Source organism: Zonotrichia leucophrys, chromosome Z (genome assembly GCF_028769735.1).
Source record: "Zonotrichia leucophrys gambelii isolate GWCS_2022_RI chromosome Z, RI_Zleu_2.0, whole genome shotgun sequence".
NCBI lineage: Eukaryota > Metazoa > Chordata > Aves > Passeriformes > Passerellidae > Zonotrichia > Zonotrichia leucophrys.
In genome coordinates this window covers 58,480,182-58,502,969 of record NC_088200.1, presented here as the reverse complement: position 1 = coordinate 58,502,969, position 22,788 = coordinate 58,480,182, and the positions used below count along the sequence as shown (strand labels likewise).

Genomic DNA, 22,788 nt, shown 5'->3' with positions numbered 1-22,788 from the left:
AGCACTAAGTACTAAGATTCTAAGGTCAAGTTAAAAGATTTCAGATTAATTGTCCTCTTTCAGATTGTCCTCTTTCAGTTTAATTGTCCCCTTTCTTGTGCTGGAGGAATCACATTGTAGGAGACCAAACAACAGGACAGCATGTGTCCTCTAAAATATGTTTCACTTACAAGAAGCACTATTCTTAGTTCCAGCTGGGTCTAATCTATGACATCCCGATGTTCAGATTGAAAACATACTTTCAAGTACGATTAAACACAGGCCTTAGCACCACAAATTGCCTGAGCCAAGTCAAAGCAAAGGTGGTGGAGAAATTGACAATCATCTAAATAAACAATGGCAAACTTCTGCAAAAGTGCAATCAAGTGTTAACTTCAATTCTTTTGCACTGTCTTGCTTCAGACAACACTGCAATGACAGTGGGGAGAAGAAGCTGTCGTTAAAACAGTTAAGCCAGAATTTCCGTCCTAGAAGGCGGATCCCATCCAGTACTGAGCACCTCCTGAATTAATTTCTCCTCTTACTGATACTCAGCTGGTTTCAATAGACCAACCAACCAACAGACAACACTCTTGCTGGTTCATTCTGGGAACACCAACTGCTCTCAGATCTGTTTTGAATACTAATACAAAAACTCAATTCTGATGTCATATGCCACCTATGCAAATTCTCCAAATGCTTTGGATATTAGCATGAAAGAGTTTTAAGTCTTAGGTAAGTGAAAATGAGATATGAGTGGGCAATCTCATGTTAGCAAGATAGATCAGTGTTAGGCCACAAAGAATGCTTTAGAGAAAACAAAAAATGAGAAAATGAGTAAATCTAATGGCCTGTCTCCTGGTCTAGTTTGTGCCATATTTGACTCCACAGTATTGCATTGCCATCGGTACATTATACTGCTAATATGCACACTGGAGGATGCTCTGAGCAAAATAAAGGGAGATCTTATCCAAGATAAAAGGACTTCAAAAGCCATGGATAGCTTTGCTAAGCAAAATACAATATCCAAACAATCAGTGAAGAGTAGAGTAGGAGATAATAGCAAGTCCACACTCAGAGAGGAAGTGCTCATGATACAAGTAAGTGTGGGCTTGGAATATAGACAGGGAGCTGAATCCTACTGAGTCCAAATAGAGAAGTATCTTCACTCAAAGCAGAAGGAGTTCTGTTGCCTGGGACACCTGTGCCAAGATGAAGCAGAACTCCTAAAGAACATCACTTGTCCACTGAAGAGACAGTTGGACAAAAGCTCCTGTGAGTGGGTGTATGTCTTCTTGTGCATGTCATTTGTGTGTTGAACTTACCCTGACATTTCTGCCTGTGGTCTGTGTAGATCTGGATGCTTAATAAAGTTCCAATCTCTGTCTTTGGATGCCAGCTGAAAACCCAGTAAGAAATCAGTTGGCTATTTATGGTGTTTCCTGGTCCTTGCTTAATATTGGCATTGCTCTTGCTTTGTGTATCTGTGCTATTTGCAAGCACTCAGGTCCACTCAGTCTCCCCTCTGTGTATGTGGGAAAGAAAATTAGGCTTTGAGCATTTATTTCTAACATACCCACTGCTTGCCAGCTGCATTTCTCTATTCCCCCAAAGCATATCCTGCAGAGAAGCATGTGAGACTGATCTGCTCTTCGGCAGTTCCTGCAAGGTCTAGGGGTGTTCTCTTCCACTCAAAGTCGAGACAGCATTCAGGCCATACAAATCAGGAAGTTTAGGACAATTCTGCTGGAGAAGGAGTAGCAGACCTGGAAAATTTACAGTAAAATTCCACTAGCTAATACTTTATTAGGCTTTCCATGGTTCTAATCCATGTAATTTATGCACAGAGAAGCTGCTTCATTTGCTTCAGTGCTCACTATTTACGTACCTGCCTTGAAGTGAATGATGTTTAGAGGAGGTTTTAAAGTAGTCTGTGAAACATACACATAGAAAGTAGAAAGGTTTCCTGCCAAAAGCTTTGTTAATTTTTCTAGGAGACAGCATTTGTTGTAAGACATGTTAGTGTAAAACCAGAAGTGTCTTACTTAAAAACCCAAAACCATGAAGTCTCTGTAAGATGAGCAATATCAGTCAAGCTTGGAGGCCACACTTTGGAACCTGGAATGTTTGAAAACTAGGCAACAGCCACAGTTTACCCAGTTTACCACCCTATATCCTGATAAGCTATTTACCAGCCAAGATGCAATTTTTTAAGAGCCTCAAAATGATACTTGCTAACACTGATTCTGATGTTATGATATAGGATCAACATCAATACTCTGCACCAGAAGTTAGTACTCCAAATCCTTCACATTAAATGGACTGAAAAATGGTGGCCAAAAAAAAGGAAAAAAAAAAGAAAAAAAAGAAAAAAGAAAAAAGTAATGGAGAGACACAAACTGAAGTGCGGCAACTTTTATCAGTGAAGCCCTATGCCCATCACTATCTCATTCTTGTGAAACCAGACACACTCTGAGTCCAAGAAAGGGCCATGATTCTTTGTTAGAATGTTTACTTGGTTTTAGTAATGCAATACATACAATTTGTATCTTTGTTCTATTACACCTGCAGTTCTGCCTACAATAAATACATTTCTTAAGACTGTTTAGAAAGACCATTAAAATCACTTATATTTGGTCCTTTCTTTACATAATTAAACATTTTCCTATGCTTTTCTTGCCAATGACCATCTCTGTCTGTAGTCCTATGGATAAATTACTTGCAGCACATTTCAGACTATAAAATGTACACTGAACTTTGCAAAAAACATACTATACGCTACAAGAGTTTTATAGACTTTATATACAAATTCTGCATGAGAGACTGTTAGGTACCAAGACGATGTTGACAGAGCAAGTAAATATGATGGAAAGGTCTCTTCCAGCCCAAACCACAAATTGCCCAAACCTCCCACCATGGGCAGGGACACCTTCCACTAGTCTTGCCTGAACTCTGTCTATCTGATTCTGAATACTTCTAAAGACATCCACAACTTCTTTAAGCAAGTTGTTTCATTGTCTCAGCAGCCTCATCATGAAAACTATTTTTACATCCAATCTAAAGATACCCACTTAAAACTGTTGCCCTCTGTCCTGTCACCACAGGCTGCAGTGAAATGTCTCTCTCCCTCTTCCTCATAAGCCCCCACTATGTTCTGAAAGGCCACTCTAAGATGTCCCTAGAGCCTTTTCCTCTCCAGTCTGAAAAACCCCAACTCTCCCAGCCTGTCCTCTTTGGAGAGGTGCTTCATCCCTCTGGTCATCTTTGTGGCGCTCTGCTGGACTTGCTCCAACACATCTTTCTTACAAAGTACCCAAAACTGGATGCAATACTCCAGGTAGGGTCTCATGAGAGCAAAGGGCAAAATCACCTCCCTCAATCTGCTTTTGATGCAGCCCAGGATGCAGCTGGACTTCTGAACTGTGAGTGCACATTGCTGGCCCATGTTCAATTTTTCATCCATTCGTACACCAAAGTCCATCTCCACTAGGCTGATCTCAACCACCTTCACCTCAACTCAAATGCAGCACCTTCTGCTTGGCCTTGTTGAACTTGGGCCCTACTCCTTGAGCTGTCAACGTTCCACTGGATGACATTCCTACCTTCACTCACTATCCAGCTTGGTGCTTTTTTCTTCCACAAACTTACTCTCTTACTTAATTGATGAAAATACTACACAGGCTGGTCCCAGACCTCCGAGGGAAACCATCTGCTCCTGGTTTCCACCTGGACACTGAGCTACTTGACTGTAACTCTTTGGATGCAGCTATTCTTATCTATGTTCTCACCTAGCCTCACATATGAAGAATATGTAACAGAAATGTGTAACAGAAGCCACTACCTATGGACCTGCTCTGCGCCACTCTCCTGTGACACTAAGTATCCAGTATATAAACAAAAAAATAGCATAACAATTACCATTATATGTCACTACCAAGTGCAAAAAGAGAAACCCAAGGGGATTGAAAATTAACACCCAGCAAAAAGCTTTCTCTTTAGAACACATAGATCTGATCCATTTCACCAGAAGTGCCAATGGAAGGAAGATAAAAATGGAAACCATTCTTAAGGCCACATATATGATTTGGCTTAATGGAAGATAATGAAATGTATGTTCCAGCTCTCACTCCTGCAATCCAAATTTTTAAAAAAACACCATGAATATAGAAAATTGGTTAAACTATTTTCCCCAGTACCTGAAAAGCACCTCTACTGGTTTTGCTAGAAACAATACATCCAGATCTAAGGGATTTCACAGCAGGAGATTGGGTGTCTAATAGAAAAAGACAAGGAAGCTAAAATGCTTGTGTACCAGCTTTCTTCTATTTTCCTCTGGATTAGTATTTTTTTTTACAGTACTATGAGGATCCTTACCATTCATGTTTCTGATCTTTTCCTTGCACTCTGATTCACTTCTGCCTCAGCAATCCCTGTTCAGGGACTTAGAACCTAAAGTTCTGTGCAGCAGAGTATTTTCTAAAAAGTGTCTTTCTGAAAGTGTTGTTTACAAGATATCATCACCAACCTGTTTAAGGAATGGCAAAAATAATTGTGATACATAATGACTAGAAGTAAATACCCCTCCTCCCGATTTCCACACATCTTGGAGAAGTACATGTTTCATTTGTTTTATTTACTAGACAAGAAGTAGCAGGTTGTTTTATTAAAATAAAACTGTATTAAAAAATTGAAATGCATACATTCAGACCACTTGAGCACATTCATCACTTAATACAGGAACTAAAATTGGAGCTGTTCAATAAAGCAGAAAATGGGTGTGTCTGGGACACTGTCAGCAAAGTACTTTTTCTGTACAGTTCTGTAAATCATGTAAGTACATCTTCAGGCACAAATTTGGTTTAGGCATTACTTCGGTCTCCAATACTAACTCATTACACACCTGCTGCTGTGACAGAAACACCATAATTATTTAACCAGGTCTTCTAGCACACAAAACAAATACGCTGCTTAAAAAAAATCACTGGAATAAAAAATAAGGTTAATGTATAAAAATAGTATAATTTTAATTTGAAATTGTTCAGTTTTTCTGTTATGTTTCTGAAGTGAATTGTAATCATGTGCCTTGTTGAAGGAAAAGATGGAGGTAGAAACAGCAACACAAATAGCCTGTGAATCTGCTTTCGTAGACCTTATTTTATGAAACTGCAACAACAATATAACTTAGACTTTGCTTTCTATCACCAGTTAAAAGGTACCACTGAATAGAGGATACTGACTTTTTTTCTCTGTCAGATACAGTTTGTCAATAGGGCTATTTATAGTTGAAAATGTACTCAAAATCTAATTTTAACCATCTTATATGTGATCAAACCGACAAAGATTTTAACAGCAGCCTTACACATGATCATTGGTCAATGTTTAGTCCATTATTTTAAGCTTGTAGCAATTTTTGAAGATATTATGACCTCTGAAAGCTCGAAAATGATCCACTCTTCCTTGAGAGCACTGAAACTTCAAGGTTCATCCAGGTTGTTACTGCTTTGGCAGGATAACCGAACACTGCACCGTTGTCTGAAACACAAAGTCACAGGAGATAAGTGCTTCTTTTGCCAATGCAGAGAGAATTACTTTTCATTGTAAAGGCAGATTATGTAGCTTCCATTTGGGTACAAATATGTACAAATCCTTTAATGTGCATAGTATCTCCAACTTTTTCCAACACCACAGAAGTCAGTATTATTGCAAGGAGGGCATACACACAAAATGAGTTTTCATTACAACTTTTGCAAAGCTATGTAATAGGATTATTGGTATGGAGAAGAACAACCATATTGCAAAACCACTAATTTATGAACTTTGGGCTTACAGACTGCAAATGAAAAACTGTGCAGCACACTTAATGTGACTTTTATATGACTTTTATAAATTCTGAAGTACAGCTATCAAGAACAAAAACCAGCCAGATGGCATTGACTGTGGGTGAATGAAATACTCAAGTTATGTAGGGACAGGCAACTTTCACATTAGCCACATTCAAGGGCAGGGTCTAAGAAACATTTTAATCTCAGCTTTTGTGAGAAGTTCTTGGCCTGCAAGTACCCCTGCATGTAGACCAATGCAACTACAGTTGAAGTGAAGCCTTGATGAATTTTCCTCCTCCACTTTACTCACCTGTGCCAATATACTGTGATCACACATTTACATTCACTGACCAGTATCACAGATGAGATATTTTTTGAGGAAGAGAATTACTCAAAGATATTTACAAGATTAGAGTTCTACATACAGAACTTAGGAATGTAAGTTTCAGTTTGAGATAGATTAGAAAAAATTACTGAAAAAAATATTAAGCTTTATGCCCTTCAACTTGTTACCTGTCAAATCACATGAATGCCCAAGTGACTCCCCAATGAAGTGTACTGAAATACATCTGCAGTTAGCTTACCCAATCTAAACTATCCTAGAGTATTCACTTACCACAACTCTCAAAATAGAGCATTATTCCTTGTATCAGAGATCTGACAAATACATTTCTCACAGGCTAGTACAGAAGTTCAAGAAAAAGGCGGGTAGTACAAGCAGGTTTCCCCAGAGAGTAATGAAATTTACCTAAGGAGCACTCACAAAAGCTCTGACACCTTACCACAAGCTGATCTTCTTACAGACACACTGTAAAAAAAAAATCAGTTCTAACAGGAAATTCCTTTTACCATTATAGTACAGATTCTCTCCTGATACTCATGGGGTTAACCCTTACTGTAATGTAATAAAGGTACAGAGCTCAATTCCCAGTTATGATGAGTTAAAATTCTTCTCAACAGGACAGTTTTTTTAAACTCATACTTTTCTTAGCAAAGATTAAAAAAAAGTCTTGAAACATATGAAATTGTTTGCTGCCACCAATTCACTTACTTTATGGACAATGAGCCCATGTTTTACATGATAAGTTTTTGTTATCAATGCTTTGGCTGCAGTCCTTGCTGCCTTTGACATCTCTTCCAATTGTCAACTACAGACAAGCTTCCGTTGTCCTGAGAGCATCCCTAACATACCTGCACTTCCATCTGGGTTCTCTCTTTGCAGCTTGTTTCTGCTGCCAGTCCTTGATTGCTGCATTTTTGCACTGAAGCTGTTTCCCGTTCAGTCAAAATCTTTCTGTGGATCAGAACGCTGCCCTTGAAGACCTGCCAACATTCTGGAGCTCCTTGACTCTTCAGAAAACAAGTATGCTCACCTGAACTCCAGCCCTGCTCACCTGAACCTGTACTGTTAATTGCGTTACTTGCTCCTCATAAGATGTCAAATGCCACAATTTCATGAAGATTACAGCAACAACTGTCAGTAATTATCACCTCACTAAACAACTCTCCTCAGTTAACAGCATATCCAGCTGTATATCACCCATGACTGACCAGCCTATCCAGAAATTTCCTTGACACCAACCAGAAATCACTTGGACCACTGTCATCAAAAGCATCATCTGTGTTTCCTGACACTTGACATAAACAGCAGGTGGTCATAACCTGTTCTGAAAGAATGAGGGCTTTAAATTGACACTGGAAACATATCTCTTTACAGCAAGAAAGCCATGAAACACTGGCCTAAATTCACCTTAGACTTTCAAAGTACACTTACACTCACTGACATATGAAAGATTAAATGATACACTAAAGAGAAGTGATGGCAAGCAGCCTATCCTTTATTCAAAAAACAGCCCTTGGACATTTTGTTTCAACACCAAAGTCTCTCCTGAAATTACAGTGAGATTCAGAGGTGACACCACTGGCATGTGTGTTGATCTGGGATTAATGCTTCCACACAAGGAGACAGAGAAATAAAGGTAGGCAGAGACTGACAGCACATTTTCTCCTGCCAGGTGAAGTTCCTCCTGTCAAAGCAGACAGATTACAGATCTTGGAGAAGAAAAGCTGTGTCTTCATAGAGCTTTACTGTTTCACAAGCTGCCCCAACACTAAACCAGACATTTGCCCATTTCATATGCACAGCTATGGCTTGACTATATTCTGTCACTGAAAGGAGTGTACCAGCTGCAGTCTTACTCAGCTGGCTCCTTGTCTGTGTTCTTTAACACATTCCCACAGTGCTGCAAGAGCTGCTGCCTTCAAGGTCTAGGAAAACAGCTCCAAAACAATTGAAATAGTCTGGCCTTCAAAACTCACACTATAAAATATACTGAAGTACAATACAAGACAATAGATTTTAAAAACTCTTTATGGTTCAATTACATACTTGTACAGAGGCACATACATGTATCTTTCTCTTTGCTTCCGTGCAAAATTGCCTCTCTCATTTGTTAACACCAAACCTTCCTCTGCTTTATCACCACTGAATTCCCCAAACAGGAACATTTGTAGCCTTTCCTGATGTTCCTATGTAAAATTAAAGGAAGCCTCCAAAGCCTTTGGAGCTTCAGAACTTCTCACTATTCCACAGTTCTTGTACTTTCAAGTCATTAATCCTTGTGGCTCCTACTTTCTTGATATAAAGTTTCAATCCCCACTGCCTCTTTCCAGCTCTTCCAGAGCCTTCAGATCAGCTCTTTTTCTCAGTACACTATCACTCAAACCTGTCTGCAAAGAACATAAACACCTAAGAATTGTAAGTAAAACTATTTCATTATTCATCATTGATATGAGGCAGTTGATATTTAAGAGAAAAAAATTAGGAAGCAACACTAGGACTCAAGTGACCCTTCCTCTGGTGCATCACATTTTCCTCTTCCGGGACTTAGGGGACTGAGCTGGAAGAAGTACTTGACAATGAAGTGAAAGAACAGTTGGCGTTCAATAAAGGGGAATATTGCAAATGTAGTGCCAGCTCTCTTTCACTCCCAATGAAGATTCAAGACAATTACGAAAAGGAACACAGGAGGACACTGCTCACTGAAGTATGCCTGCCAGAAACCAAGGCAGATTCATGAGCACTTAAGCAGCATAATATACTTGGAAACCATTTCCTTTCATGCCAGTATGAAAAAAAAAAGTGCCTGAGGAATATCTAGCGCATTTTATATTATTTGTTCAAACTCTTGAGTTTGTTGTATAGCTAGGCATCTATATTAAAAAATGCAGTCCTATTCTCTGAAAATGTTTTCAGTGGATTAGAGGGAAGAAGCAATAGTGATTTTGGTACCTCCCTTATCCATCCAATGATACAACTTCCTAACGAACGCAAAAGGGAAAGGAAAATGTCAGTTACCTCTCTCATATGTACAGAGGGAACATTAAAATAACTGTTTCAGATAACCAGGTGAGGAAGATTCATAAAGATAATTCATGGACTCATAAAGAAAAGTAGGTTTTTCAGTAAAGAATTGGCAAAAGACTAATTTCAAGAATTTGGGTTAGAATTCTACAAACCTGACCTGGTCATTTTATGTTTAAGAAGTGCCTGAGGTGCATTTTACTGAATATGCCTTCCCTTCATGACATTGACTAAACTAGAGATGAGAATCACTGATATGACATACTGGGTTTGACACATTGGCCTGGTTTTGGTAGCAAGGGTCTACAGGGTGGCATGGCAAAAGAGGCCCCTCCCTAAGCAAACTGAAGATTTTTAGAGGTGACAAACTCTAAAACTAAAACTCCATGTTTAGTCTCTCTTTGCTGTTGGTGGGAAGGAAAGAAGGGCTGGGGGAGGGGACGAAAGGTGTTCTAAAGGTTTTTGTTCTCATTAACCTCTTTTAATTCTGTTAATTTTTTCTTTATATCTTTTAAAGTTTTGACTCTGTTTTGCCTTTAGAGTGTTCATTCCTAATCCTTATCTCACCCCACGAGCCTTTTAACTTCTTTTTCTTTCCCCCTCCTCTGCTCAACTATAGCAGAGAAGCATGAGTGAATGATTTTTCATGGTGCACTGGCATTTGGCCAGTGTCAAAATTGCAACATTTTTGGTGAAGAATGTAGGCAAACATGAGGACTTTGAGATAATGACATTAATTGGGAGAAATAACAGACAAAACAAGTATTAAATCACAAAATGAGGTAGAATGATAGTAGGAAATTTGTATTGTAGTTATAATGAAAATCTAGGGGTAGATTTTTTGTGCAATTTGTCTTTTTGGTTCTGTGTAATGACTGTACCTTAGATTAAGTGTAGCAATTTTTTTCTTCTGTTTAGTTTAGTAGTTTTTTATTGTTCTAGCTAAGTGTTATATGTTGAGTGTAATTTTGATCATAATTCTTAAATATTCATAGAAGCCAGGGGTGGAATTATCCTGCTCTGATTTTGTTAGTAATAAATTCAATTAATATGTCTAAGCTGAGCCTGTTTTGTTCATGACAGTATTTGATGAATGATCCCTCCTGGGCCTTATCTCAATCCAGCCAAAAAAAGCTCACCAAGAAGCTGAATAGACACCCTAACTGTCTTCACATTGTTTTCCCCCCACTTTGTTATATCCACAAATGAATCTTGAGTATGCCTGTGAAATACAGATGATAAAAAACACAAGTAAACCTTGTCTAAGAAAAATTCTCCTTAAGAACCCCCTTGTCAATATATTTTGAAATGTTTTTCTTTTCCATATTTTTTTCATGTACCTTGGACTTAAAATCTACAGAGAACACAATTCTAGTAATTCAAAATTCATTATTACCCATATGTCTTAAGACTCTTCCTGTTCTACATATTAAAGTGTGCATAATATTTTTGGTTTGGTTCAGTTTCTTCCAGTTGATTCTTCCTTGTGCTAAGATCCAAGATCAGGGTTTCATTTGGATACTCACATTTATTTGTATCTTACTGTGTATCTCATTTATTTGTATTTTATGAACATCTTATGGTTGATGTCTCACTTCATCAACCATATATAGCTATCTGTTTTTTTTAACCTTTTCCAAAACTTCTTGTAAAACTGAAGCTAGATCTTGACAACAAAACTTGCAAGAATCATGCAGAATCTGTCCGCCCTTCTTGAATGTATTTGTTTTCTTGAAACATTTACTCTGAAACATTCTGATTTAAGCAAAAACATCCTGTAACATGCACCTGTGCACACACATACACTGTCCCTGGTACTTATCAGCCTCGATCGTGTACTTACTTTCAGAGTGTGCAGGGTGCTGGTCCATTCCATGGAGCCTATCTGAGGTATGGCAGAAAGGAGTATGCTTGTAGCCTTATTTGCATTCCCTTTCAGTGTCTTTAAAACTTTATCCACTGAAACCTAGAAATACAATACAACTGAGTGGTGTGTCTCCATTTTGATGGCACACATTTTAAACACACAAATAAATTTAACTCAGAAATGTAAAAGTGAAGCTTTAGAATATCAGTCTTTTTAGACAGTGCAAATGATTTTTCCTCTGTCTGTTTATGGTTTATAGTTGTGTATTGTCAACAAATACAAATAAAGCATATACATTGTTTTGTACAGAGTTACAAAAGTAAAATCACCAGACCAATCACAGCCACAAAGAAGACAAGGCACACAGAATTAATGAGCTTCATACTTACAGACCCCCTGATTGAGACAATAGGAAACAAAAGGTTTGCTAGTAGTGAGGCAGGTTCATGAAAATGAATGTAATAGCAACAACTGACTCTATTTTTACTTTCACAATAATTCATCAAGAATAACTCAGGGATTCTAACATAATTAAGAACAGATTTAGTATAGTATGTCACCTCTGATCAAAATCTATACATTCTCATTCAAATTCCTCAGGTCAACACCAGAGGAAAAAAGTTTCACTCACAGCTTCTTCATGCTCCTTCCAGCAGTCATAATCTGTTGCCATGGCAATACTAGCATAACTCATTCCAGCTTCCTTTGCAAGAATCACTTCAGGCACTGTAGTCATGTTGATAACATCGGCTCCCCAACTGCGAAAAACACAGCTTTCTGCTCGAGAGCTGAAACGTGGGCCCTCAATTGTGATCATTGTCCCCTTGGAGTGACACTGGAGGCCCAGCTTCTTGGCAGTCTCAATAAGAACCTGCAAAACATGCCAATGTTGAAGAAAGGAAATAACTCCCTTCACGCACTGCCTTTGCATTCCATCACAAACTTGCACAGAAAAGAAGTTAACTTTATACAGAGTTACAGCCGTCCAAAACCAAAGATGAGTTTTGCTTTCCTCACCCAACAAGAAAAATTAATAGTCCTACCAACAGGGATTAACTTGAACTCATCTGATTTTATTAGTATCAACTGGATTACTGCTTTCAACGCAGACCAAGAAGACTGGGAAACAGAATTGTTTACACATTTGGATTGTGCCTACATTGCAGACAGAACTGCAGGTAAAAGCATTCCACTGAGCACTACGTTATCACATGGGGGAGACAGTGAAAACAGTAGTAAGAAATTTATATTTTGAAAGTAAGACTTTACAAGCACATAATTCAAAGAGTACCCTGGGAATCTGTACAGAAATTATTACCACGTTTTCCCCCTCCAGTGGCAGAGCTGCGTACTGGACATATAGCATGTAGTCTGTTGGGGGTTAGGTTTCCTTCCTTTTCCTCCTTTTTTACTTACACAATTTTCCCCATAAGTTGCTAGGAAACTGTAACGATTGAGTACTTAAGGAAAAAACAGGGTGCTGAAGAAAAACAAAAGAACAGGCTCAGGGGAGTGGAGCAGGTAAAGCAGGGCTGGGGTAGCTGCTAGCTCTCCTGCTCTGCGACTTTACTCTGTAGCTTCAGAGCAGGATGGTCCGAACTGCTGCTTCGGGAAGGCAATTCGCTGCTGACGCCAGAGCCCAGCTCAGTCCTGCTTCTTCTGCTGTGGGCTCGATGCTCCTGAGAGTCCCGCTGGGCCCCGGGATCGGTGCCATGGGGTTTGTGGAGCGAGGCCTCTCCCCCATCCCTGCCCGTCCGGGCCGAGCCGCCATCGCCACAGCGCCCCCTGCAGGCGCGGGGGAGGCACCGCCCCCGCCCCGTCCCCGGGAGCAGCAGCGCCCCTGCCGGCCGAGCCCGGAACTGCAGCAGAGGGAAAGCGCCGCGGCCGAGCAGGCCGGGACTGGGCCCTGTTTGTGTTAATGCTGTAGTCATTGTTGTTTGTTTGCTTTATTACCCACCAGTAATGAACTGTAATTCCTATTCCCATTTCTCTTTGCCTGAGAGCCCCTTATTCTCAAAATTATAATAATTCAAAGGGAAAGGGTTTACATTCTCCATTCCAAGGGAGGCTCCTGCCTTCCCTAGTAGACATCTGCCTTTCAAAACAAGTCAACCTCCCATCAGCTTTTTTAGTTCTAACAAGGCCCTCATATATGGCAGAATAATCCTGACTTTCTCTCTCGGTAATCAGCCTGGATAATGCCAGTTGATACAGTTAGAATAAGAGGATACTGGCCTAGATACATGGGACTAGGAAGCCAATCACTGTCTGAGCAGGAAAGTGAGAGGAACTATGATGCCATCCATTTAAAATGTCACCAAAAAAAAAAAGTAAAAGATAGAAAAGAAAGCAAAAGCACTTCCAAAAATTGTGGTAGGCCAGGAGAGCCCTTCATAACACAGCAGCAGTGAAAAACCTAGTCTGACACCACTAGATGCAACTTGGCATCATGACTGTGGAGCAGCTTCCCCGCAAAACATTGTGAGAACCTTCATTCAAAACAAACAGATGCAACAAGCAACAAGAGCTCAAGTGTGTTACATGACCCTGTGGGGTGCCTCATCCCTGGCAAGTGGATCAGTAGATTGCATAGAGCAGTGATTTTATGGAGCAGCACAACAAAATAAAGCTGGACCACCTGCATCTGCCACTGCAGATGTGTGTAAACAGGTAAGTCTGCACTGTACCTGGGTGGCAATACGTGACACACGTGCAACTTGGATGAAGTGATTGAGAGCAGTCCTGCTGAGAAGGACTTGAGGGTGATGGCTGATGAAAAACTCAACATGACCCAGCCACGAGCACTCTAGAGACCAGAAAGGCAATAGGATCCTGGGCTGCATCCAGAGCAGTGTGGGCAGCAGGGTGATGGAGAGGATTCTGCTCCTCTGCTCTGCTCCAGTAGCTGATCCTACTGGAACATTGCATCCAGCTCTGGGGTCCTTACTGTAAGAAAGACTTGGAACTGTTTAAACAAATTCAGAGGAGGGTCTCGAAATGGTAAGAGCAGTGGAACACCTCCCCTATGAAGACAGGCTGAGAAATTTGGGCCTGAAGAAGAGAAGGCTGCGGGGAAACCTCATAGCAACCTTCCAGTATCTGAAGGGTTCTACAGGGAGGTGGAGAGGGACTCCTTGTCAGGAACTGTAGTGATAAGACAAGGATAACAGCCACAAGCTGAAAGAGGGGAAATTCAGATTAGATTTCAGGAAGACATTTTTTAATGTGACAGTGGTGAGACACTGGGACAGGCTACCCAAGGAGGCTGTGGATGCCGCAACACTGGGAATGTTCAAGCATGGTTGGATAAGGCCTTGAGAAACTTGTTCTAGTGGAAGGTACCCCTGCACATGGCAGTGGCAGCTAGGGCTACATAATCTTTAAGGTCCTTTACAACCCCTTAATAGTCTGTGAATCATTCTGTGCTGTAAGTTGATCTAGTAATAATCACACCTAGTATTTAGATTTATTGATGCTATTAATTCTGAATATATGAATTCTAAATATATTAGAAGAACACTAGTTAATTACATTGTTAATAAACCAACTGACCAACTGACATGACATAACCACAGGTGAGCCACAGTATCTTTCTGAAACTCTTTACGAAGTTCCAACTTTACTGCCTATAGGATGTTGTACTGAGCCTCAGTTTCTAAAAGCAGCAATACCCAAAATACCCTATATTATTCAAAACTTCTGAGAGAAAAAGGTAAAACTCCATTTAGATTCTCATTTAACTTACAGTGCATAAACCAACTAAACCAGATAATTTTAATGTACTTGCATAAATGCAACATATGAAGATTTCAGATATTTTGCTACAAAATTCCTTAAACATATTACATTCATTATTTTGGCTTTTTTATTATTACTGCACTTACCTATGAAAGTCCTTTGAACTGGGATAAACTGGGCTGAAATTATCTCAACAATTTGCAGACACAGTTTCAGGAAAAAATTTACATCACTTTTATCTGATATTTTCTAATGAAGTGAAAATACTCCTTCTCAGTCTCACAAAGAGCTCAAACCCACATGTTCTTTAAAGCATCTCTCAGGCTGATCAGAATGCACAAACTAACGAGATAATGATCACATGTGAGACTGGGAAGTACCTAAATGTTTTTTCTCAGTTTGAACAGGCACATTTCTTTGCTGGCTTTTCAAAAAATGAAAAACCCAAGTAACATCTCTAGCTAGTTAACAACTGAAAGAAAACTGCTTCCTGCAGTCTCAGGAAATGTCTTATGTATGAGTGCTTGCTTTTTTAAAAAAAGGACAATGTGAAGTACTGCCAATCACCAAAGTAATAACACTTTTTAATCCATTTCTTAATAAACTCCTTGCATCTGCTGTGATATGACATCATGCTTGCAGTAGAAAGCAACTAAATACCAACTAATCTTTGCTAAGAGCATGTAGCTAGGCTCTTTTTGCAAGAAAAATGCAAAGTATTTTGCATAATTTGCTGCTCATTGAAAGAAGGGCAAAAACATGCACATGTATAATATGCAGTTCTTTGTTTCTTCATGAGACTTAGAATATCTTTAGGTCATTGTAAAACACCTTGATTCCCAAAGCGGATATGTCTAAACCAGCATGGTCAATTAACAAAAAAAGCACATGACACTGAAGAGAACTGGTGACAAAAGCAGAATAGCTCAGTAGTCCAAATGTTTGTACATGCTCTGGTTATTTGTGCTACCTGCTTCACAATTAGCTTTGTCTTGATTGCAGACAGCAGGTCTCTTAGATGACCATGACTGATTCTGCAAGTACTCGTGTTCCTCTGAAGAATGTACCTCCTTGCAGCTCCTGATCAGAGCATTCCACAACACCACAAAATACGCAGTTTAATCTCCACCTTCCTTTTTCCTCAACTCTAGGAATACACTAAGGTGACATATTTAATCAGACACACTCCTCCCAGAAGTTTATAAAGGTGCTGAAAAAAAGAGAAGTGTTTCACACTCTGTAGTCTGAAAAGTGACGCAACTGAGAGCAACAACTAAGAATAAATGGCAAATACAATTTGGCTTGTTTCAATGCTTAACATCCTAAGCCTTGACTCTCCACCACCACCCACCTCTACAATACACAAAAGTACAAATGCTAATACTGCTATTTTTGTGAATGTGAAAGCATTACTTGTTTAAATATCTGAGTATGTAGAGTGTCATTACCATAGGTTCATCTTTATTCAGAAAAAAATGGAACTAATTTCTAATTCTAACTGCTTTGTTCACTTCATTGCTTTCTTAGCTGGTTACTTGATTAAAATAAAAATCTTTTGTCCTGTTATTAAGATTGTAGGAATATACGTTGCCAACTGACTTAGGAAGACAGACACAAGATCTTTTACTTCCCATGCTTTCTAAATGTTACATTCATCCTTAATACCACGATGTATCTGAGAAACAGGATAAAGAGGTGCATATTGCCTCTGCCTTCTAAGAATGCACAATTAGACTAATATATCACAAATAAGCGCCATAAAACAACATTTCTTAACACTATTACAGAATTCACTAACCTCTCTGGTTTTGGTGCAGAAAGGCTCAGCCATTGGAATATGACATACTCCTGAGAGAGTGGAATGCTGCCCATCGTATAAAGTACAATGTCTTTTAGTTGTCCTAGAAAAGCAGAAAACTTGCTTAGAGAAAACAAAAAGAGAAAGCAACAAATTGATACAAACCAAAAAACAGCATCCCTGGAAGGGGAATGAAAAAACAGGATGACATTATGACCACCTGTAATCCTGCTCTGCCTCTGTACAGACCTTTGAGAATTGAGCTGGAGACTATAAAACTGTTACTCCACTAGTCCATTGTCAATTCATTATTAAGACAGTGAAACTCTGATTTGTTCCTAAATGACATAAACACCCCTACTGTGATGCAAAACAACCAGCTAATTTATTAGTCAGGATGTAACCTCTGGGAAAACATATTAGTAATCTTTAAGAAAGGGAAGGAATAAAATCTCAACTACCACAAGGCCAGTCAAAATAGAACTTGTTTGTATCACTGCATTCCTACATCCCAAAGGACAGGAATTTACAGAAACAGCTTCTAGTATGATGGAAGTATGAATTCAACTAGAAAAAGCCTTGGAACAGGATGTTCTGAAAACCTCATTCTCAGATCACACACAACTGCAATGCCAGCTTCCAAGTAAAAGAATCCTTTTTTTCTCTTCTTTCAATGGATTGAAATGTTCAAAAATTAAAATTACAATTCAGCATGCCATTTTGGAACACATGGAACTGCTACCCACTACCACTTTACCCTCAAAAGCACTGCCTCAAGCTAATCCACCCAACTGGATGGTGCAAACCATCTGGAATAATTTTCTCAGACACTCCCTTCTTCCCTACTGTGCTTTACAGCAGAAAATAAAGACAATAGCCAAATTCAATCTGCAGTTGAAATACAAAGTATCTGCTGGTAATACTTTTTATAACAGATCCCCAGTAAATTCACTAGGAAATATTTAAAAGAAGATTTTAAATACAATTTATATGTTAAGAGTAGGTTTGGACAAAAAAAATCCATCAAAAATGCATCAATAGGATGCATTAAGAATGCAAAGTACTGCCAACCACCAATTCTTAAGAATGAGATTATAAAACAAGAAACAGACAAATTAAAAACATCTGGAAAATGTACAGCTGTTAAAATCAGTTGAAACACTAAAATTAGTTCTTCCTTTATGGGATTCTGAAACACTGCAAATAGAATATATGCAATTTTCCCCACTTTTCTATTTTGTCTGCTAATTAATTATTCAGAGTTGGAGGAAATGGTAAAAGCCACAATCCATTTCCTGCATTATGGTATTTCAGATGCTGTTAGCCAGGCACTTTTAATCAGAAAAGCCCAAGGAAAGATTTTATATGCAGAAATATTAGTATCTGACTTTCAGATACTCTGTGTTCTTTGAAGAGAACAGCAACATCATTACATGGCTTCATAAAGAAATCCAACTATGTTTAGCATCGTTCATACAAGCTGCACGGGACTAAGCAACAACAATAAGACCTACAAATGCTTTGAGCAATAGACCACCTGTGTTCCACTTAGATAATTTCTCTTCTCCATCTGTTGTAGTTTAAACCCACCTGGAAATTAAACCCCATTTAGCCCCTGTACCTGCAGCAACAGTTACACTTTTAATCTGACAATAAGGTGGCTTTTGCTCCTTCATTTTGGTTTTATCACAGTAACACAGGATTTTCTGGCAATTCTGACTGTGACTGATTCTAGGAAGCAAAATACAACCCAAGCAAATGAACAAACCAGTCATTTCCATCTGTGACAAAGAGAACCTCTATTATTTCCATCATCAACTTCATTCTTCATCCAGTAGGGTTGAATTATCAAACTACTGGTAATTAAAGAACAAAATGTAAATTCAGACTGGCATAAGCGCATGAAAAGCAATCTCAGTATGCTCTGCACCTTCAAGGACGCTGAAAGAAAATTTTACAAAAAAATTTAAAGGTGTGACAATGTTGCAGTAATTGTAGTTGCGTTTGTGACACAGAGAACTGAAACAATAAAACTGGCAGCTGTTACAAGAAGCTATTTTCTGCATCTCCCCAACTGAGTTCAGTCATTCAAGTAAGTAGTTCCTGTCTAGCTCTTCTCTTCCCAGCAAATATCAGCAGCAAACCAAACAGAAAGTATTCTAAAGCCCCAAATTAGCCTGATGTCATCAGCTGACTAACGGCACTGCAATTAACTAACAGGAGTCAAAGGTGGAAAATAATTATCCTATATTTTTAAAGTACCTTTTTAGAGAAGAGAACAGCTTTTGCAGCCTATAGTAGCAAGTGGTTATTTCTGGATTTGGAAGCAAGATGTATTTTTGTATTTATTTAATAAAATGTATATTTTATTGTTTAAATACACAAAATAATAAGTATCAAGGAAGCAGAGACTATATATAGAATCAAACACTAGGTGAGGTAATGGCCTGCAGAATTTGGCTCTCAAAAGTTTGGAAATCTTACACAGTTCTAATTACACCTATTCAGTGTTTCACACTGAAAATCAAATCTGTGCTAGGCAGAAGTTCTACACAAGCTCTTATATTGCAATCCTGTCATTAATTTCATGGTGCACATGCCCAAGGAGAGCAAATTACAGTAGCTGCCAACAGTTTTTTGCTGAGTTCTAGCTCTTCTTCAATTTCTATTCACTATTCCTTCTTTCTGCTTCATACCTATAAGGAGAACTGAGAATAGGAATTCTCCCTATTGAGAATATATATAGAGAGAGACAGACACTAAAAGGTATCTGGACACCAGAAGGCACTGTTTTAATGGTGGCTTGAGTAAAGCCTTGCCACCTAGACCATGACTTCCTATGTATACTGCCTGGCATGGGTTAACCACCATATAGAAGCCAGAGTACCTTTTAAGAGAAATAACTGATTGTTTCTGCAAATTTAACCAGTACCATCTTTCCAAGACTTTTAACATTGTTTGCATGACCCTGGTCTTCCATTAGAAGGTATTTCAGAAAAATTCAGTATTTTCAGACTTCGGTGGGCAACTAAAATATTCTGTTTCATGAAAATATCTTCCAATCAGTAGGACTGTTTGCATAGTGACTTATATAATGCAATCACTCTTGGACTGCTGTGAAGGGCTAAATGCAGACCCGATCTGCAAAGACCTGGCAGTCTAACACTCCCTGGCAGAGAACATTAGGAGAAAAAGACTTGACACAGAAATTCAGCTGTCAAAAGAGACACATTAATACAATGTATCAGTTTTCTGAATTAAACTGCATGTTGGGAATGATTTAAATATTCGTATTACACATAATTTTCCACACAGAAACATTTTCACATGCTTTTCTGAGAAGCTCTCTGGTTTCCTGATGCCATTAAACAAGTCGGAACATGTTTCCACTTGCCCACATCAAAACAGAAACTTACTTGCCCATACAAAACACTGCTCATAAATAGGCTACACCATTACTACTGGTGACCATCTGAATAAACCTTAAATGAAAACAGAACAACTGAGGGCATAAGTAGCCTCTGGAGGTCCACATAGAATGGGTTGTCCTGGTCCATATCCAGATGGCTTTGAGTATCTCCAAGGATGGAGACTGCCACCTCTCTGGGCAACCTATGCCAGTACTCAGTCACCTTCAGTAAAAAGTGTTCACTGAGGCTCAGAGGAAATCTCCTGTGCTTCAGTCTGTTCCTACTGCCTCTGTTCCTGGGTGCTGCTGGACAGAGCTTGGCTTCTTCTATGCACCCTCCCTTCAGGTATTTCTACACATCAATGATATTCACCTTGAGTCTAGTCTTCTCCAGGCTGAACAGTCCCACTTCCTCAGTGGGAAGTCCCACTTCACTCTCCTCTTAGGAGAGATGCTCCAGTCCTTTAGCATCTTTACAGTCCGCTGTTGGGCTCTCTCTACAATGTCCATGTCCAAATTGCAGTATAGAGCTCATAACTGGATACAGTACTCCAGGTGTGGTTCACCAACGGCAAACAGAGACTCCTGTCACTTACGCAGGAGTCTGCCAGGTGATAATGCAGTCAAAATAACTGGTGCTTGACTCACAATCATTCAAACCATGTCCCCAAGTCTGTTTAACATCTTTCCTACGTAAATCAGTACCAATACTAAAAAAAAAAAAACAAACTATTGTCAGCTATATATCTCATATTCACCCCTAAATTCACTCTAGTATAACAGGAAGCATTTTATGTGGGGCTTGCCCCTGCAGGCTACTTAGTAATTTAGATACACTGTACCTAAAACCTACTCTTACAAGAAAAAAAGCATTTCAGTTACACATGCAAAAGAAAAGTAGGTAAGTGAAAATTTGAACAGCACTGCAGTGCTATCCCTACTGCAGTGGGGAACAATCTAGGTCTACATGTTCAGTTGGCAATTAAATACAGCACCACAAATGCCCAATGAAGCTGCATAAGCCATTTTAAATACTTCAAACTATGTGGAATTACAAAATAAGACTTCAAGATATAATACTCCTCCAAGTATTAAAAGTAAATTTACCTTTAAAATGTGCAACCAGATCTCTGAATTATTGGTGTTGCTGGTGATCTTTAAATGTAATTTTATTTTGCCCCTAGCTTTGCTTGAATTTTTCTAGTCAATGATCAAAAAGGATAGAGCAGCTGGTGTACAGAGACTTTTGGAAACAAATTTACTTCCTTATGTTTCTTAACAAATAAGATATGTAAGCATTATTCTTGTTTTAAAACAACCTCCTCGTTTTCGCTGTTGCACTGCATTTATCTCTCTTCTGCAGGACCTCACTATTATGACATATATTTACCTAGCTGACTCCTACTATGCTTTTTTGTACTACTCCATCTCTTTTCAGATTCTTCATAAAGCTTGGACTGGCCTGTGCTTTTATTCATGTTTCTCTCCCACATTCTGACAATGGAAGATATCTTTTACTTCTGAACAGTCTTCCCACAGTGCTACACTTTAGCTCATTCATGGCCATTCTTCAAAGCCTAGTACTTCTGCGTCTGTTAGAACAGAACTTCTTATAATCACATTCCCATTTCCTATCATATTTTCTTGAATGAATCTTGCTTTTTGACAGAAGAACTGGGGCTATCATCTTATTTTACAAAAAACTTAATTTAAGATGAACATGCTATTATATGGAGTAACCCCATTTCTCCTCTTTTTCCTCCTTCTTACTCACCTGTCAATGAACTGGTCAATTATGACAAGATCACCAGGTTGTATTTCCTCTCGTAATGAGCCACAGGCAGTAGTCACCAATACATGGGAACAATTTTCTTCTTTCAATGCCCAGATATTGGCACGGTAATTGACGTTTGATGGCATAATTGTATGATGCCTTCCATGTCTGCAAAGATACACGAAGTAAGACAGTAAAATAAATCAGACTCAAATTGCCTTCCTTCTTCCAAGTAAGGAGAATTTCAGGAAACCTATTTCCCCTAACAATATTGGAAGTCGAACTGCCCATTTCTGCTACTTCTGCTATATTTTGCTTTCCTAAATGTATTGAACTTCTCCTGGAATTCAATTTAAGAAGCAGTGATATAATTTTCTTTTTATATGCAAAACTTTAAGTTCAAGATTGTAATGAAAATAACCTTAAAAATATAATTCAAATATATTTCAGCAGCCTCAAGAATAAAATGAGCATTTTTCTCTGAATCCTCTTTTCTCTGAATTTTCTCTTCAGTTCCATAGATTCTGAAACCCCTTTTCCAAACACTACAGGGAAGATTTATATGCACCTTCACGAATATTCTGCCTGTAAGCATTGCTTGTATTCTCCTACACAAAGAGCAGCACATCACAGAACAATGTGTTCTAATCTGTCATCTTTCCAAAGAAAACAGTAGAATCATCACATTTTTCTCTTTGATCTTTAAGTGATCTGACAGCTTTCATAAATTAAAAGTATGACTTCACACTGCTGCAGTATTCTTTTTCACCAAGACAGGAAATACTTGGTCTTATAAGCACAAGCTTTTGTGCTATCACTGTCTTTGCTACAGAAGCACATAATTTACATGATTAAACACATTAGAAAATTATTTTCAATCATGTAAGAGAAAAGAAGGAACTTAATTTCTCAACTGATTTTTTTCAAAGGCCAAAAAGCATTAAGAATTTGATCATTCAGGAACTACACACAACATGATGAAGCACTGTCAATCAGGATTCCCATGTTGTCATTAGCCTTTCTGAGGCCAATGGCAC

At 38.8% G+C, this 22,788-nt stretch overlaps 1 protein-coding gene across 1 annotated transcript in view; it reads right to left on the bottom strand.

Moving 5' to 3' along the window:
• Positions 1-4,583: 4,583 nt before the first annotated feature.
• Positions 4,584-22,788, bottom strand: part of MTAP (methylthioadenosine phosphorylase) — a 32,482-nt gene continuing 14,277 nt past the window's right edge. The window contains exons 4-8 of the mRNA XM_064735593.1: positions 21,752-21,919; positions 16,569-16,671; positions 11,664-11,903; positions 11,009-11,131; positions 4,584-5,511 (exon numbers count right to left, since the gene is read on the bottom strand). Coding sequence (XP_064591663.1) covers positions 5,473-5,511; positions 11,009-11,131; positions 11,664-11,903; positions 16,569-16,671; positions 21,752-21,919 — 673 coding nt within the window. The 3' untranslated portion in view covers positions 4,584-5,472. The remainder of the gene's footprint in view (positions 5,512-11,008; positions 11,132-11,663; positions 11,904-16,568; positions 16,672-21,751; positions 21,920-22,788) is intronic.